The sequence below is a fragment of the Gallus gallus genome, chromosome 4 (assembly GCF_016699485.2).
Source record: "Gallus gallus isolate bGalGal1 chromosome 4, bGalGal1.mat.broiler.GRCg7b, whole genome shotgun sequence".
Lineage (NCBI taxonomy): Eukaryota > Metazoa > Chordata > Aves > Galliformes > Phasianidae > Gallus > Gallus gallus.
Genome location: NC_052535.1, coordinates 67710125 through 67727155, shown reverse-complemented (window position 1 = coordinate 67727155; position 17031 = coordinate 67710125). Strand labels below are relative to the sequence as shown.

Genomic DNA, 17031 nt, shown 5'->3' with positions numbered 1-17031 from the left:
GTAAGGATTGTTCCAAACAGCACAACACAGTTCAGTAGAGACATGAAAAAGGACTTCAGCATACAAATTGGACAGTTAATGACACCAGCTCAACAGAGAGCTTAAACACATGCATCTCCTGGTAAATTACTTACATACTTATTAATAAAAGATTGTTGTTGGGGGTCTTTTAAAAAGTTAAAAAAATATATATATATATATGTATATTAAAAAATCACTAATATTAATGGGTTCAAGAAAGATTTAGTACTAGTGTTTACTGTCAGGTAAATGCTTCTTAAAAAAATCACATCAAATAATCAAAAGCTCAAAAATAATAAAGTTTTAATTATATAAAGTAACATTAACTGTAAAATTACCTCAATGATATAAAGGACTATATTCTTGTAGAAGCAATATAAGATGCATTTAGCTACTCTGTTATAATTCCAGGCACCATGAACCAACAACAAGTTCTTCAAATACTTGAACTGTAAAAAATGAAAAACAAACATATAATGAAAATTTGCATAAATTGATATTAATTTGATACTAAACTACTTTATTCTGGTCTTTTACAGTATAATGGCTTACCTGAGCTATTGAGTAGTCTGAAGAATTAGCAGCCTGTAGACCTTCATTTCCACTAATACCAACACCAACATGTGCTGTTTGTATCATACTAACATCATTTGCTCCATCACCAATTGCTAGAGTTACTACTTTAACTTGCTTTTTGACCATTTCTACAACTTCAGATTTTTGAAGTGGAGATACCCTAAGGTGTAACAGAAAAGACAAAAAAAATTAATACAGAACTTTCAAATGAATGACCTTGAAAAACATACTTTATTCCTTGAAAAGGCACTAAAACCAGACTAACATCCTAGACAATGATATTATCTTCTTGTTGGCTTTTACACTATATGTCGAAAACAAATTCCCAGAAAAATTCACAGAAACCATGCATTTGTTGATGCATGAACAGGACTAGAGACACACAAGTCAAACAGTAGGGGGCCCCAAAAATGGAGTAATGGAAGAAAATCCAACATTGCCACTACCAGCAGTAACTTAGAACAACTGCGGGTTGCTTTTTATTTTGCTTTTATATGTTTTTATTTTCCTCTCTGCTGAAATAATTGTTTTATAAATTTAAGAGGTAGATGTCAAAGCACACAGGCAGAAGTAACAAGTGTGGAGCACCTGTACATTAATGTAACCTACAATGCTAAGTTAGAGGATGCAACTTTGAACCCTGATTGCTGATCCTCCAACTCCATGGAACTGCTAGTATCTTCTCCTTTATTCTTTTGCACCAACCACTCACTAAGAAATGTGGATGGAGAAGGAACAAACTGTTACATAGATGACTCTTAAAAGATCTGTTGATCAAACTGTACCAGTTTTGGTTCCATCTTTCTGTATGTCACAAGTGTATGTTCCATTTCAAGTTCTTAATGCTCTATTTTGAATGTTGAAATTCAGTCCATATATTTGAGAACTGAAAATAATTTACAAAAACTTCGTGCCAGCACTGGCATGTTTCACAAGGTGAGGAAGGGAAGGAGCAAACTCTAAGAAGGGTGGCAATCCACTCCTGTGCTTCCTGGCACTAGAACTGCCAACCAGACCGTTCCTGAATTAGTGACTGAATTAGGGATATTAGAAGAACAGAAGAAATGCAAAAAACCAAACCTTGCTCTTCTCTGCCTCCTACAGAGAAAGCAATTCACATTTCAAAACATGAACTCTGCTGCATCTAGCTGAATTTCATGTGGAACTGGGGATGTGCATCCAGTGAAGAGAAGATGGAATGATCCTTTCCTCGCTTATCTTTTCAGATAACTAATTCTGACTGCCTCCATGCAAAAACTAAACAAGGTTAAGAAGGAGAACTTGCCCTTGGATACAAACAAAGGCAAAACTGAGGTAAAATGTGTTTTTGTAATTAATTTTCTCCAAGTCTTCTTTATGCACTCACAGCAATAATCTCCCTGGCACCATAAGCTTGTGGTATTTTGCAGTCAAGGCTGTGAAAGAATCCCCCTTGAAGTGCCAGAATTTGGGGGCTAAATGTTATACAGGGATGTTCATACCTTGACTTAATTCTTCCAGGTTAAGAAGAATAAAAATAGAATAATATAAAATAAGAATACAAGTTTTTGGGAACAAATTCAGAAAGGAAAGCCACAAAAGTGCAGTTATTTCTGAATAACGTCTCTTCCTGAACACACTCTGTATATTGCTACTCACTGGGATACTGCCAAGCAGCAGAGCCTTTATAGTTTATGAGTACAGTTCTCAACTGAACTAATGCACTTGTAAGCTCAGTAAGAGGAAGAAATATTACGAACAGACAAAAAATTCAGCACTATTTTACAGTATCTGTGCAATTCTATAGATCCTCATCAAAGATTCTGTAACTTCAGGGTCCCAAAGACACCACAGGCCTCAGGATACTTGAGAAAATTACACACTTATATTATTTATGAGACTTGTGATAGCTAGCTGTATAATTTACTCAAATTATTTTTCAGAACATGGCATACTATGATGTTCCTGTCTGTGCAATGATCTTTATGGTAACAGCCAGGCTGAATAATCTGCCTTCTCTTGACATAGCTCTTTTATAATTCAGTTTGAGAGGAAAAGTTCTTTTCTCTAAGTGAATGTACATTTCCTCACATTTCTTCTCCTTGCCTCCTCCTCCAAAACAGAACAAATACCTCACATCTTTTAAGATAAAGAATGAAATTAACCTCTCCACATTTAACAGCCTTCTCTTTAAATAGCATTGAGTCTGAATGTAGCGGTATGTCCAGCACATGCTATGAGATTTTTGAGGAAGGCCACTGGGATGAGTACAACCTTGTGGTGAACATGAGATGAAAGCTTATGGGCAACTGTCCTCCAGAAGAATCCCCATGGTCCAAGTATTAAGAAGCAATATTAAGAAGTATTTCTAAGATTTTTTTTTAATTATTTTTTAAATTTGAACACATCACAAGTATGATATCAAGATTAGCATTAGTCAGCTTCTGCAGAAGATTCCTGACCTGATAACTTTTTAAAAAAAATATTTCCAACTTTCCAGGAACAGTGACTTACCACCCTTTCAGAAAACATAGAGGCAGCTGGAAGACGGCATTTACTTTCACTGCCAAGTGAAAGCAACATGTTCAGTGGATATATCTAAATTCAAGACACCAATAAAAAATCCAAACCACCTTCTGTTCAATTTGTTTACTCTGAGCTGTGCATTTTTACTACAAAATAATCAATTTGACATTCTTATTGCACACATTATTCAGAAGTCAATACAGAGTTGGAATTCAATTTATTTAAGTCTTTAAGCCAAACATCTGCTTGGAATTAGTAACATATGAAGATTTTTGAAGTAAAATATCTACTGAATATTTGTCAGCTTCTCATGTTATGGCTACTCTTATTAAGAATTCATTGGTAAGAAATGATTCTGACCAAGTGAATATGGAATGTACACTTCAAGGAAAACCAAGTATTTTGTAGTTCTAAAACAAAGAAGCGTTTCAAATTTTGAGTGCTTTTATATGGACGGAAAAGAGGTTGAAATTTTAATTTCATCACAACAATATATTTAAGTGATTTGTATTAATTTAAATGATAATTTGAAGCTTTTTGTCTTCAAGATCAGAAACAAGGATTGGCAATTTTATATATTGAAGATGGAGCATTAACAGCAAAAAGCATTTTGACAGAATTTCTACTTTAGAGAAGTATGTGGTATTAAAAAATGTACCTATTAGAACAGTGAATGCTACAAGCAAATATTTTAGTTTTAAACCTGCAGCCAATTTTAAACAACCACAAAATATGCCAGAGCATATACGTAGATACGCATTGAAACCAGATGACCTGAGAATATTATGGAAATATAGAAATAGCAGAGAAAACGCTGCTAGAATGGAAGCCTTCATTTTGTATTTTTTGCTGTTTTGTCACAGAAAGGTTAGCAATACATGACTTGGGTCTATGTACAGAATACCTTACAGTGGTTCAACAGTTCAACAGAAACAGCAATACCATCTTTTCATACAGCAGAAAACATAGTTCAAGGAAAGAAAAGAAAGGAACAGTTTTGAAACAAACATTCTACACCCATCTATGACTTGTTATTTGTTATAATGAGCAAAACTGGAAAGACTACTGCTGTGCCTTCTCTAAAGCAATTATAATCAGGCATAGTACCCAATGTAACACAAAATGGAATTGGATGTAACTAACATATGGAGACCTCCAGAAATTTCAGAACAATACTAACTATGAGATCTCATGCTTAGAACACTTCTATACTGAGAAACAGCAGGATACTGGGACTCTAGAAGACCCCAAATACCTGTTTCTGAATTCACTATGCCTATACCTGACAGCTGTTTCCATACTGTTACAAAGGTCAAAATGGTGAAAAATACTTGAAAAACATTAACTGGCTGTACTTCTAATAGTTACCTTACACACTGACAAAAATAACAGCTATTTCCACAGCTCTGGGACTTTTGACTGCATTTCTAATAGACACCCTATCTGTGTCACCAATGACCTTATAATGAAAAGTCCTTGCTTCTGCTTTTTCCACACATAAATCATGTGGGCTAAGCTAAGCCCTTTGAAAGTTGACAGGAGCAATTCTTATTTATCTAGCTACTAATGACCTGGCTTCCCTTATAGTTCAGTCATTTGAACGTAGAAGAGGTGTTGTACTACTCAGGAGATATTTATGGGTTTTGTGCTTAAAGCTGTAAAAACGCAATGAAGTCCCAAAACGCACAAGCTATCAATTATAAAGCCCTTTCGTAATGTAAATACAAGAACATTAAAAGGCAAGCCAAACTGCTTTCATATTGTGTATGTTTGAAAAAATGCATGCACATAATATTTTGTTTAATCTCAAAACAGTTCTCCTGTTAAGGTAAGCCTAGAGCTCTGATAATGTTTACATGAAAGTATTAAATGTTTGGTTGTATAAGAGAACACCAAAGCAATCAGGAATAATAATAACGATAACACAAAGGTGTTTCTGTCAATTTCGGGAAATAAAAATCACTTAGTGTAGCAGCTTTAACGTTTCTGTGCACTTATGCAACATCACTGGTGGCTTACAGGAAAGGCAGAGATATTAAGTTTTGCCTGCAGAGAAAGTTCTATAAAAGAAGCCAGACGTATTGAAACCTGTAGTTAACTAGAGAATCAATTTAAAGTTAAGATCAGTCTTTTAATCTTGCTGAGACTATTCTTGATGGATAACAATTTTCTTGGGTATATGCAATCTCAATTACTTTGTTTGGGTGGTATGCTGCTGTATCAGGCTTCGCTACAGAAATGGGTTGCTTGAATGACTGGATTTCAGAATATTACTTACTGCTTTTCTTTATTTAGATTTTATGGGTGGAAGATATGGATATATATAATTTCTCTGTCATGGAAACAGTTTTTTAATTTTTATATGTCAATAAAAATACTGTAGAGAAATAATAGTGTGAACCTTACCTGCAACAAATAACAGCTTTACATGACAAAGCCAAATCCAGGAAATATTGCCTCACTCCAAAAGTCAAAGCATACTTCAGAGATTTACCGTCAATAATGAGAGCAAAATCATTTTCCTTCCTTAAAGCATCACCAAGAGTACTGCAATGATGGCTAAGTGTCTCCCTCGTTCCCTGTTGCACAAAGAAAGCGTTATTTTTAATTCCTTATAGTTTTTAGTCTAAATATTCTTTCAGTAATCATAAACTGTCATACACTTGAGGAAATTTCCTTTTGATGAAGTTAACAAGTCAATAGTATGTTCATCTGTATTTAGGAAGCAGCATTATGTATTTAGCCTGCTTTGGGGAGGTCAAGCACAGCTATACTGTGGAGTAGCATGAAGAAAAAAAAAGTAATTTCTTGTTGTATTTCTTTCTATGAAGGGCCTTCATAGAGCTACAATATACTTTCCTTCACAGCTCAGAAGAAATAAGGGCTTTGGAAGAGTAAGGAAGATAAAAAACATTTTGCTTATACAGATTTGAATTTGGTGCAAGCACCTACAAAGAAAACTTCAAGAAGTAATTATAAATTTCAAATACTCTGAAACAAAACCCAGCTGCACCTGTCTCCACGTGCTGACTGTAGTTTCTGCCTACTCAGCTTCTACTGGCCTTTTAAAAGCTAATTGGTTTATCTAAAAGATTAGGCTGTTGGGGAATTCCGTACTCCAGGTTTCTTGTCTCTCCCTCTGTGGAAATTCCAAGAGTAAGGTGACACAATAAAAATTCTTAAAAATGACAATAACTTCTGTAACTATTTTTCAGAGTGCCTTTGTCCACTATGCAACAATACAGCATTCAAGAAAGTATCATCTTTTCCTCATCTCCACAGACTACTCAGCTTCTGACAAAGCTTAAGCAACACAAGAGCCTGTAACTTCATATTATCCTCACCTATTGTTTCTCCTCATACATGCAGTATCAGCTCTTGTTTAAACCAACCTTAATTTTTTATCACAAACAGACATTCTGCCAGGTAGCTGCAGGCATGCTACAAATTACAAACAAACAGAAAGAAGCCCCAGGACAATACAAATTAATTACCACAATTGTAAAATTGCCATATTTAAAATTCCTTTGTGGGCTTACGTGTAGCTGTATGTTGAAATCCAGTGCCCTCAGTCATAAGCAGTGAAACATCCCTCATTTATTTCTACATCATTTCCATGTGGTATTTCTCAGTGAAACTCATGGGTAATCAAACTACTTTCTACTTATGGTTTTAAGTATTCTTAAGATCACAATCAAAAGAATAAAGCTACATTACGTTTTCTGTCCGTAATTAGCAGTACTGTGCTGACATTTAGCAGTCCATTAAGTTAATGTGGAGGTAAAAATCAAATAAAATTTCTTTTATGTAAGAACTTTCAAGCAAAAACACATTTTGTTTGTGAAGCTAAGCAGATGTGCCTGGGAGTAGAGCCATAAAACAAATAATGCTGCAAAAAACAGAGATACTGAAATGTTTCCTGGAAGTGATTTCAGTTCTACCCCACCTAAGGGATGCTAAATCTAAAGTGGACATAGTGTAGTTATTTTTTCATTCCATTAAAGAAGGGTATTTGTTCATACAAAGACCTCTTAATACAGCATATTTTTTGTAAATTTAGTTCCCTAAGATGGGATAGAAGTCTGAAGAAGCATTTTTTTTTGTCTCTGGCTTCCTGTGTTTTGCATGCTAAGGCTATATTAATAACCACACTGAGGAGACATTTGCTTTTCAAAATGTTTTACATGTCTTAGGGACATGGGACTCTGCTTGTCCCCAAAGGATCAGTGTTGAGATATTTGCATTCAGAAGCCATTGGTATGCAACAGCTATTGTGGTGTCACTGTAACAGAGAGGTCAAGAACAATCTACCACCACCATTATTTTTTCAGGACTGCCAGGAATGTGCAAACCAAAAGAAGTCCAACCTTCCTAGCTCCTATGAGTCCGTATCCATCCTTATGAAGCCATGAGGCTATATCCATACTTCACAGAACCAAGGAGGAGAGAAACATTACAGCAATCATTCTCTAAACACACAGGTCCCACTACACTGTGGGGCAAGGAAGTTCTGTGCACTCCAAGATTCCTACAACATGATTCTACTTCAAGATTTCATGGTCCTTCTATACTGTGGGAACTGGCTGCTCAGCAGCCCTCATGGGAGCACAGTCCCACTGCAAGATGGAGCACTGAGTCCCAGTATGAGTAGCAGACGTAAGCTGCTAAGAAGCCAAAGTTTTGGCCATACTAATTAACAGATAATATTCTCATCAATTATTATTGCCTCCTTGTCAGTTGCCCTTTGCATGCAGGAGGGAAACTGCGTCCATTCCTTCAGTTGCACTGACTTCAGGTTCTGTGATCACAGCAATCCACTTCTCTCAACATCTCCTAAGCCTGCTCTGCTCCCCATGTCAGAGTTTTCAAGGTCAGTTTTGACTCAAGCAGTTGCATTAGAAGTGCAGACTGATTCCCAAACCTAACCATGAAGCAAGGAAAAACCCACAGCAAGGAGACAAGGCATGTATTAACCAAACAGTGAAAAAAAGACCATTAAATGAGGCAGAAAACTTTCAATGTAGTCACTTGTTAAAATATCAGCACAAAGTTCATTTACTATATTAAAATAAACTGTCTCTTGCCCTAAAGTTGATTGCCACATTTAACTGTTCCCGAAAAAGCAACTTAAGATATTAGCACAGACAGGTATGCAAGTGACCAGTTTGCAAATATAATTTCAGTTGTCATGAAATTTGAGTCCCCATGTATGTGATCTGAACTTCTTGTGGGCAGAAAAAGGACCTCTTGATCTCTACACAATCGAACAATTTCACTGTGAAGTACTGTTATTCAGTATTCATATTCAGTTTGAAAATCATTTCCTGTTAAACTATATTAACATGTTTTTAAAAAATATTTATTAAAATAAATTTGACTTTTTAGTCATCACACTAAAAATGGTTAATGTGCAATGCTTGCTGTTTACTGTGTTTTTATTGGATTCCCTTTAGTATTTAACTAAAACTATCTCATTATTTCATCACATATGAAGAAGTATACAAAACTGTCAAACCTTTGCATTTCAAATCCATTGATTTAGTACTACAGTAGTTCTGTAATCCATCAGTCTGTGTAAATAATCGAAATGCAGTAAAGAAGCTCTCATGTTATAGAGTGGTCGAGGAACGAAAAACTCAAAAGTAAAGGGCTTAAACCAAAAACTTTTTTCTCTCCCCTTTCTCTAAAAACAATGATCACAAACTTCCATAAGCTATTCAAATACATAAACTCAGAACAGAAAAAAAGTTGCCTTTCTTCATTAATATCACAAGCTATTTGTGAAAGAAGTTACTTACTGTATCAAAAGACTAGTTCCAAGCATTAATGAAGAGCTGCTGCCTGTTCTGTTTTCAATTCTGATTTTATTTTCAATTTTATCAGGAAAAATACGTCAGTTAAAATAGTTCATATTTAAAACGAAGTCACTATGATGTTCCTGTTTCAACATTGAAAATGTGCTATTCTAAATGGCTCAAAACATTTAAATAAGTACTTATTTTTTAAAAAAAGTATTCTGAATTCATGTTATAACCTACTTTTACACACTACCACTGAATCCTTCAGTTAAGACAATCCCCTCTTGCTGATTCTCATACTTCCCATTCAGTTTTCCTTCTCTTCCTTTCCCTAAGTCCTAATGTAAGCCTAGTTTCAGGGTTTTCTCCTGAAGCCTCCTGGACAGAGGAAACTCTTCCACTATAAAGCTCATTTAAGATTCCCTGAGAGGACGGCAACAAGCTATTTTACCTGGATATTTTATGCAGAAAATAGTGACGATTTATTAACTTACAAATGTGCACGTTTTACTTACATCAAGAGAGCCTTCATTTATAACAATCAGTCCCATATTCTTTCTCAGAAGTTTACAGGAGTGACCTGGTAAGAATAATTTTTTCAACAGTTAGTTCCACCAAATCCACTGTAACACAACATAGTATTATTTTTTTCTGTAAGTGAGAGAATTAAAATCTGAGCTCCCCAGTTGAAAGCACTGGGAAAAAAAAATAGTATTTTGCATTCTATAAAAATTAGAGATAGTAAGTCAGAAAAGTTAGAATTTTCATCGTTGCAAATTGTGACAGTTATTTCTTGTTCTTCTTCTGAGCAACTCTGAATAAGGCACATATTTTCTGTAAATCCCCTGCATAATTTTCTGCAAAAAAAAAAAAAAACCTGGAAATTTTTTGAATGCAAGTTGCATTTCAAGTAACATTTGCATATGTAAATTTAACAATTCTTTTCTGTTATTTGATGCTTCAAGCGGAATTTGTGCAATGAGCTAATTACGCCAGGACAAATAAATATATGATATCATACATAATTAAAATGAAAATACTAGTATGACACTTATTTCCTCAAACCTCACGGTTTGAAGAAATGATGAAAATAACCTCAGACCAACTGTCTCAAGAGCAAATATAGACATTTTTAACATTAAATAAAGTAATTGTAATAGAGTACATTTATCAAAATTATTTTTAGAACACATTTAGGCTACTGTAAGGAGTACTAAGTCTTCAATTCACTTTTCACGTATTACTATTCAAAAATACAGGTTTTACTGCTTAGTTTAGTTAATTCATTATTCCCTTTCTCCTTCCCTTAAAATACAAGGAAACAATAAAAGGAAATCTCTGATTGATGGTAAAGATTATAGTGCTTTACACTAACTACATGCTTTACTTTAGGACCATGGTTCCTATCAGCATTTCTTGAAAGAATGAAAAATAAAGAAAGGAAATACTTATATTTTGTTAACGTTATACCTTCTCATTTTTTTTCCTTCCTCTCTAGGATAATATGAGGGTTTTTTGCTGTTGTTATTGCAATGGAGGAAAAAAACGACTATTACCCACTCTCCTCCTTCCAGAGACTGAAAAATAAATTATTATTCAAATTCTTGAATGCCACATAGTAGTATTATTCTACAAAATACCTTTCCATTCTGAAAACAATTTTACTCCAGCAACTTCTGTAATTTCTAAATCTATCAACAAAGCCACCAAGTAAATGCAATTGTAATACCAATGTTAATGGCGGTCTCTTGTTTGTCCCCAGTAAGTATCCAAATTTTTATGTCAGCTTTCATTAGTGTTTCTATGGTCTCAGGCACTTTGTCTTGTAGTTTATCCTCAATTGCTGTTGCCCCAAGCAGCTGAAGATTCTGTGAACATAAAATATCCAGCACATGAAGATTTTCCTGTTTAAATTCAGTTTTAATCTTTTAGTCTCTTTTTGTTTAATATTGCATATTTATGATGAAATTAATGTTCTTCAAATTTGTGAGCATGGTATATTTTTAAGACTCTTCCACACACCTGTTTAAATTGCTCACATATGTAAACTCAAGTCCTACAACTGACTGAAACTCTATGTCCTCACCTTTCTTTTTGATTGATTAAACACTCAATTTTTTTTTCAGGCTCTAAATTTTAAGCAGTTTTATCAATGGAATCTCACAGCTTTTAAAAACAACAACAGAGTCTATTTATTATTTTTATGCTTTAAAAAAAAAACAACCATCACAAAACAAAAACAACAACCCCCCACACACATACCAAAAGATAGCCAAACAAACAAAAAACCAACAAGAATCCTCGCCCAAAAATCAGGAAAAAAATGCAACCAAATGTCAAAACTTCAAGCAATATCTCATGAATGCCTTCTGGTTATCTGTTTAAGGGTGACAGGAACTTCTGCTGAGGCAGGTAATTCAAACTGCTCAGGGTTCCAGTAGCAGTACTGTCAGGATTGAAAGGAAGCTCTGCTATTGTGAGGTCCCTTCTGGGTCTTCAATACAAAAGATACTGGACAAAAAAAGGAGGAAATCCAGAGCAGGGATACATAGCTAAGGCTAAATGGGTGATTCTAATTTTGTCTTCTGCTAACTGAAGAAGTCTTACAGAAAACCCATACTCCTCTGTGACATGCACAGTTTAAGAACAAGAAGCAGTAGTCACATTCTCCAAGAAAAGAAATTTAAATTCAGAAGGGGAAGAAGAATAGTTCACCTCTATAAAATTGCCCAGTGCAGCTGAGAAAAAAATTCCCTTAAAATTTTATTAAAGTGCTGGGCAACCTGACCTAGCCCCTGAATAAGCCCTGCTTTGAGCAGGGGTTAAGGCTGGATGACCCCTTAACTTTGATTTGGTTCTACAATCAGTATACAGCTAAGCAGCTGTTTATCTGTTATCTACTTTATTTCACGAAACAATAGCCCTAAAAAATAAACAAACAAACAAAACCTCTATGGAAGCTCAACTCAAAAATCAGTACTTTCCAGGAAGGAAGTTATTTGCTGTCAAAACTTTGACAAATTAATGTTTCCTTCATTTCAGTCACCTTGGTTGCAGGGGCTACACAACATATCCATCAGTATAATGCTAGAGCTTTTTCTATCAAAGCATTGTTTGTCAGTCACTCAGATTTCATAACAGACAAACAAATCCCCAGAAAACTGCACATACTTTCTCAATTAGTTCATAGCTCTCTTCAAGCTTGAGTGCTCTGTTTTGTATAGCTGTAGAAGCACGGTGATAGACATCTAACCATTCCTGATAATCACTTTCCGAAATCTCAGCCACAGCAAAACACAATGTTCTTAACCCTAAAGAGAAAGCAGATAGTAAATGATTATTTGTTAGTTCTTTCCTTGATATAGATACAAATAACTACAACAAGCTTTTTATCATTATATTTGTTTACGTCTGATTTTCAGCATATTGCTGCATATCTTGGAGAAATTTGTTCTGTGTATATAAAGCAAAAACTATTATAAACTTAATTAAATGCTGCTATGATGAGAAGCGGTTTATCTATAAGGAAGGTTAAAATATATCATCATTATGTTATAAAATTCCCCTCTTTCACACCTCCACAAATGTCCTTAGAAAGTTCTAAGCTGAAATTTGAAATTCACCACATAGAAGCCAAAGCTGAATCTCATCAAATTTTATCACCTCACAGATTTTCCCAATGTTCCAAACTGTTAAAATAAAACCTTTGTACACGGGCAACATTTTGGGATTTTATTTAATCTTTGTAATAGTTATAGAATAATAATAGAATTTTTCCTTCAGCAGAGGAAAGACCTAGACTGAGCACTACAGTGAGAATTTGAGGCTGCGAAATTACGAAACAAAACCACCACATACTTTCTGACCAGGCAGATTTAATTTCAGTTTAAATGGACAGGTACGTCCTATCAGTTTGTTTTCATATATCATGAGATTTTTTACAGTTCTAGAGCATGAAACTTGATTAACTCTTCACATATGGAGAAGTGCATTGCTCTAGCCAAATGAAGTCGTCTGAAACTAGAATTTGCTGGCAGGGAAGTTTAGGAGAAGCATAGGCAGGACTATTGCAGCACCCTTGTGGCATTTACCCACTGTTCTGTAGGAGGTGGGGAGCATCTTAACCAGAGATGGACAAACACAACATATTTGAACACTGTGAACATATTTGTTCACAAGTTTCTGTTGTGCACAGATCAGCACCAGCAGCAATCCTGAAACGATGAAAGAGCCTTGACGTGGCATAAAACATGTAACTTAAATGAAAGACAATAAAGTAATTTTGTCAGAATGTAAACCATTTATATTCCTAATATGTTGACAACTGAATACTGTTATCATCACAGCTTCTTACCACCTAGTTCCAAAGAATTAACAAATCAAGTGGATTACTACTAATATTTTTGTTTAAAAAGGATATGTTAGCAAGATTCAAATTAATGAATCTGAGGTAAGAAGGGGGAGGAAAAGAATTTATGACTAACAGGAATAGTATTTCCACAATTCCTTCAAAATATTTTATGCAGACGATGAAATAAAGAGAAGAAATTAACAAATATGAACAAACGTGTCTTTCAAGGCATTTTTTTTTTAAATCAGAGTGTAATTATTTTTCAATTTTTTAATTTGAAAGGTCTATTTTGATTTTCATTTAAAAGAATCTTCCAAGTAAAAAGTAGCAGAGTATCACTAGGTTGACTTTGTAACAGATTGGAAGAACAACACAGAAAAACACACTTTCTCTATTTACTTTACTTTCGCTATTTATCCAAGCAGGCATTAACACTCAAGCTTAGTAAATGCTTAGATATAAATGCCAGCCATGCTAACCACTTCATTTTTGAACACACCAAGAGCATGCAGCAAATGCCAAGGACATACTGTACTGCCACATGAAAGGCTACACATGAGAAACTTTGCAACATCATTGGCTGTAATTTAGATCTGATGCAAAAATAAATACCAATTTCATTAATCGATTCCAGAGAGAAGTACTTTTTCTACCTTTTTTTTTTTTTTTTTTCTCCAGAGTGAATTTAGTATTTTTGAAAGGTTAGCAATTCACTTCTGAACAGCATATATTTTCATCTGGTAAAAAGAAGGATAGAAAAGAGCACTGGAACAAACTTCTTAACATTAATACATATCTTCCCTGGTTTTAAAGAAAAATGAAAAGCAGAAGATTTTGCCCTTATTTGCATCAGTTCAACCTGAGTGCTAGAGAAACGCAGTATCATTTGTACCACTGATCCAATGAGAATATTGTTAAGAATTGGATTTAAATAACTCCTATTAGTTCACACAGGGTAAAAGATACTGATTTTACGTTTATCTTTTCTGCAACCAAATGTATAGACTCACATTCCAAACCAACTTCACATCTAATTGTCTTTTCCATGACTGATCCTGGTTAGGCCATGAAAATACTTCCCCAAATAGGCCAGTCAGCTCACAGAGCTAGATTCTTATAGTCAAGGGATGCATCTTAGGCTTCCTGTTGTAATATCTGTCAAAATTATACAGCTTTAGTTCTGCTTTCAACTTTCTCATAGAAATTTACTCTAATTCTGAATATTTGTAAAACTTCTTTTCTGTTTGTTTTTTTCTAAGGCTAACCAAATGTTTCCTGCAGTGATCTTTATATGGAGAACAATCTGTGGCTCGCTTCTGCCGTCACAAACAAAATCAAGAGACCAAAGTTGTTGACTATGACACTAACCAAAATGCTTAATTATATGACAAATCTAAAGAGAAAAGATATTTAGAGAAGTCATATGCACAAGCAGAAAAAATATCTTTTCTGATACAATTGCATTTGACCAGACATCACCTATGAAAAGGTAAGGACAGCATTTTGGAAAGAAAATGTTTTAATAAAGTTTGCCTTCAGTTGTAAGCTTATTTCTTAAAATCATGCACTTCATATTCTCGTAACTATTATAATTCTGCTTCCATCCACTCTCTTCCAAGAATAAACTAAAACACTAACTATAATATTTCACAGAACATCTCCATAATGCTTGACACACCCCCATTTCTGTTATCTTTAGTGAAGGAAGAGCTAGCAGAAGTGATGGGTGAACTTATATCAAAGCACAGAACTTTCTACAGTCTGCCTTACTGCTCATGTGTATACTGTGGAAACCACTTTTATTTAGTAACTGTCTGTTTGTATCAATCATCATAATTTCATAGTCTTAAATTTTACTTACTGCTCTTGTTTAATAAGCCTTAATGGAATAACTGCTTTGAAAGAGTGGTTGTTAAAAAGTAGCATATAGAAAACCAGTGATTATAATTCTCCTTATTGTGACTGGTGACAGAAATAATATATTTTAAAGCTGCCTTAAAAGCACTATGTTAGTCATAACCAAGCATCGTTGCTTTTTCCTGTGCACCGTCCCTACATTTGTTGGGTGAAGGGAGATGAAAGTAATCATGAAAGATGAAACCTACAAAGAAAAAAAGAATTGTGCAATGTGTTTGTTCATTGGAAAAATGCATTCTGTTTTAAAAGCCTAAAACCACAAACATACGATCAAAGATTCCTAGGAAGATTATTATATTTTAGGGGTGCGAAACTAAAACAACTTTCTAAATTACCATTACAGCAACATAAGATTGGAAAACAGAGTTGAACGATGAGGAAATTCTGCATTTGCATTGTATTACTCACCTTCTGTAGCAAACTGCTCTAAATGTTTTAAGGTGATTTCTTTGTATTTTGAACTTTCAGCAAGGCGGTCATAAATTACAGTATCCTAAAACATAAATAAAATGAATGCAAACCAATTTAATAATAATAATAAAAAAGTGTTTTGTTGTGTAGATAATAAAAGTAATGCAGGAAAAACAGCAGAAAAAATATGCAGCACCGTATTAATTTATTTCAGTTAAAAAAAGAAAAGAATCTCTAAATTTGCAAGTTCTGCTATGATGCAAAACATCTACTACATGTTTTGCTGTTATTTTCCTTCATTTTGAAAGTACAGTATCTTCCTTGTGGAGTCTTTTGATCTCTTTGATATTAAGAAGATGACAGCATTTTAAGTCCCAAAGTTAAGATTAATTTTTCATAATTGCCATTTTAAGGCTTTTGTAGCCACCTTGATATACAGAATGTTAACGATAGTGCCTTGTTTCCTCTTGAGAAGATATGGAGTGTACATTTATATTCAATCATTGTTATCTCTTTGAACCATTCAGGAATTAGATTTGCATCATCCTCTGATCAAACTTGAATCTAGGTAATGGATCAAGAACTAATAAACAACTCCGTCATACCCTAATCACACTACATATGGGAATCTTCTTCCCATAGAAGATTTCCTGTTTTCAGGAAGAATTAGAATTGGCCCAACACTGACGACAGGTTAAAACTACCATGTAGTCTTTCATGGCTGACTACTATTTCCACCTAGTGACTCATGCTCAGCTACTCCAGCAAGTAAATGATATATTCTGCACTACCTCCAACAATTTTCTTGGAATAGAGAAGGAAATTAATAGACAATATAAAAGTATTTCGTTAAAATACAAAGAATAAGATGAATGGGTCTCTCTTACCTTCACAGGCAGTAAAACAAGGGATACACTAGTCCATCAAATTAAACAACTACACAATGAAAACATGTACACTCAAAAAGTTATCAACGCTCCTCCCGCATCTCTCACCGCTTTCCATGTTGTCATTATAGTTCTTCTAACTTTCTGCATGCATAGTTGCATTGTTAGCATATGCTCTTTGATACAGTGAAAATATAGTGAAACTCACAGCTCCTTTGCAGTAGAGCCTTAACTTTCCCGTTGGTGTGCGAACTATCACTGACATTCTCTTCCTAGAGCTGAAAGAGAAATAAGTGCCCAGTAAGTAGGTGGTTCATAAACATAAACATTTACCAATGTTTTCCCTAAAGCTATCAATATTTAAGTTATAAAACACGAAGGAAAAGAAATAAGGCCCATCTTTTCTAAATGTAATTCTCCGGTGACTGGGATAGAAATATTAGTTTTGCTGTCAATCACTAACGTTAATGTAGTCTTTCTGTGCACTTCTTCATAGATTTTTTTCCTGTAAAAAGAATTTAAGAACCTTTGCTGTCATCTTAATATTGTCTACCAATCACAAAGA

At 34.5% G+C, this 17031-nt stretch overlaps 1 protein-coding gene across 6 annotated transcripts in view; it reads right to left on the bottom strand.

The window, feature by feature from the left end:
- The window catches only part of ATP8A1 (ATPase phospholipid transporting 8A1), a 94151-nt gene that overhangs the window by 30947 nt on the left and 46173 nt on the right, over positions 1-17031 (bottom strand). For all 6 annotated transcript variants that reach the window (XM_025149963.3, XM_040699787.2, XM_040699786.2 and 3 more), the window contains 8 exons: positions 16675-16744; positions 15577-15661; positions 12072-12211; positions 10630-10768; positions 9416-9480; positions 5509-5681; positions 574-757; positions 360-470 (listed from right to left, as the gene is read on the bottom strand). In XM_025149963.3, the coding sequence (XP_025005731.1) occupies positions 360-470; positions 574-757; positions 5509-5681; positions 9416-9480; positions 10630-10768; positions 12072-12211; positions 15577-15661; positions 16675-16744 (967 nt within the window). The remainder of the gene's footprint in view (positions 1-359; positions 471-573; positions 758-5508; positions 5682-9415; positions 9481-10629; positions 10769-12071; positions 12212-15576; positions 15662-16674; positions 16745-17031) is intronic.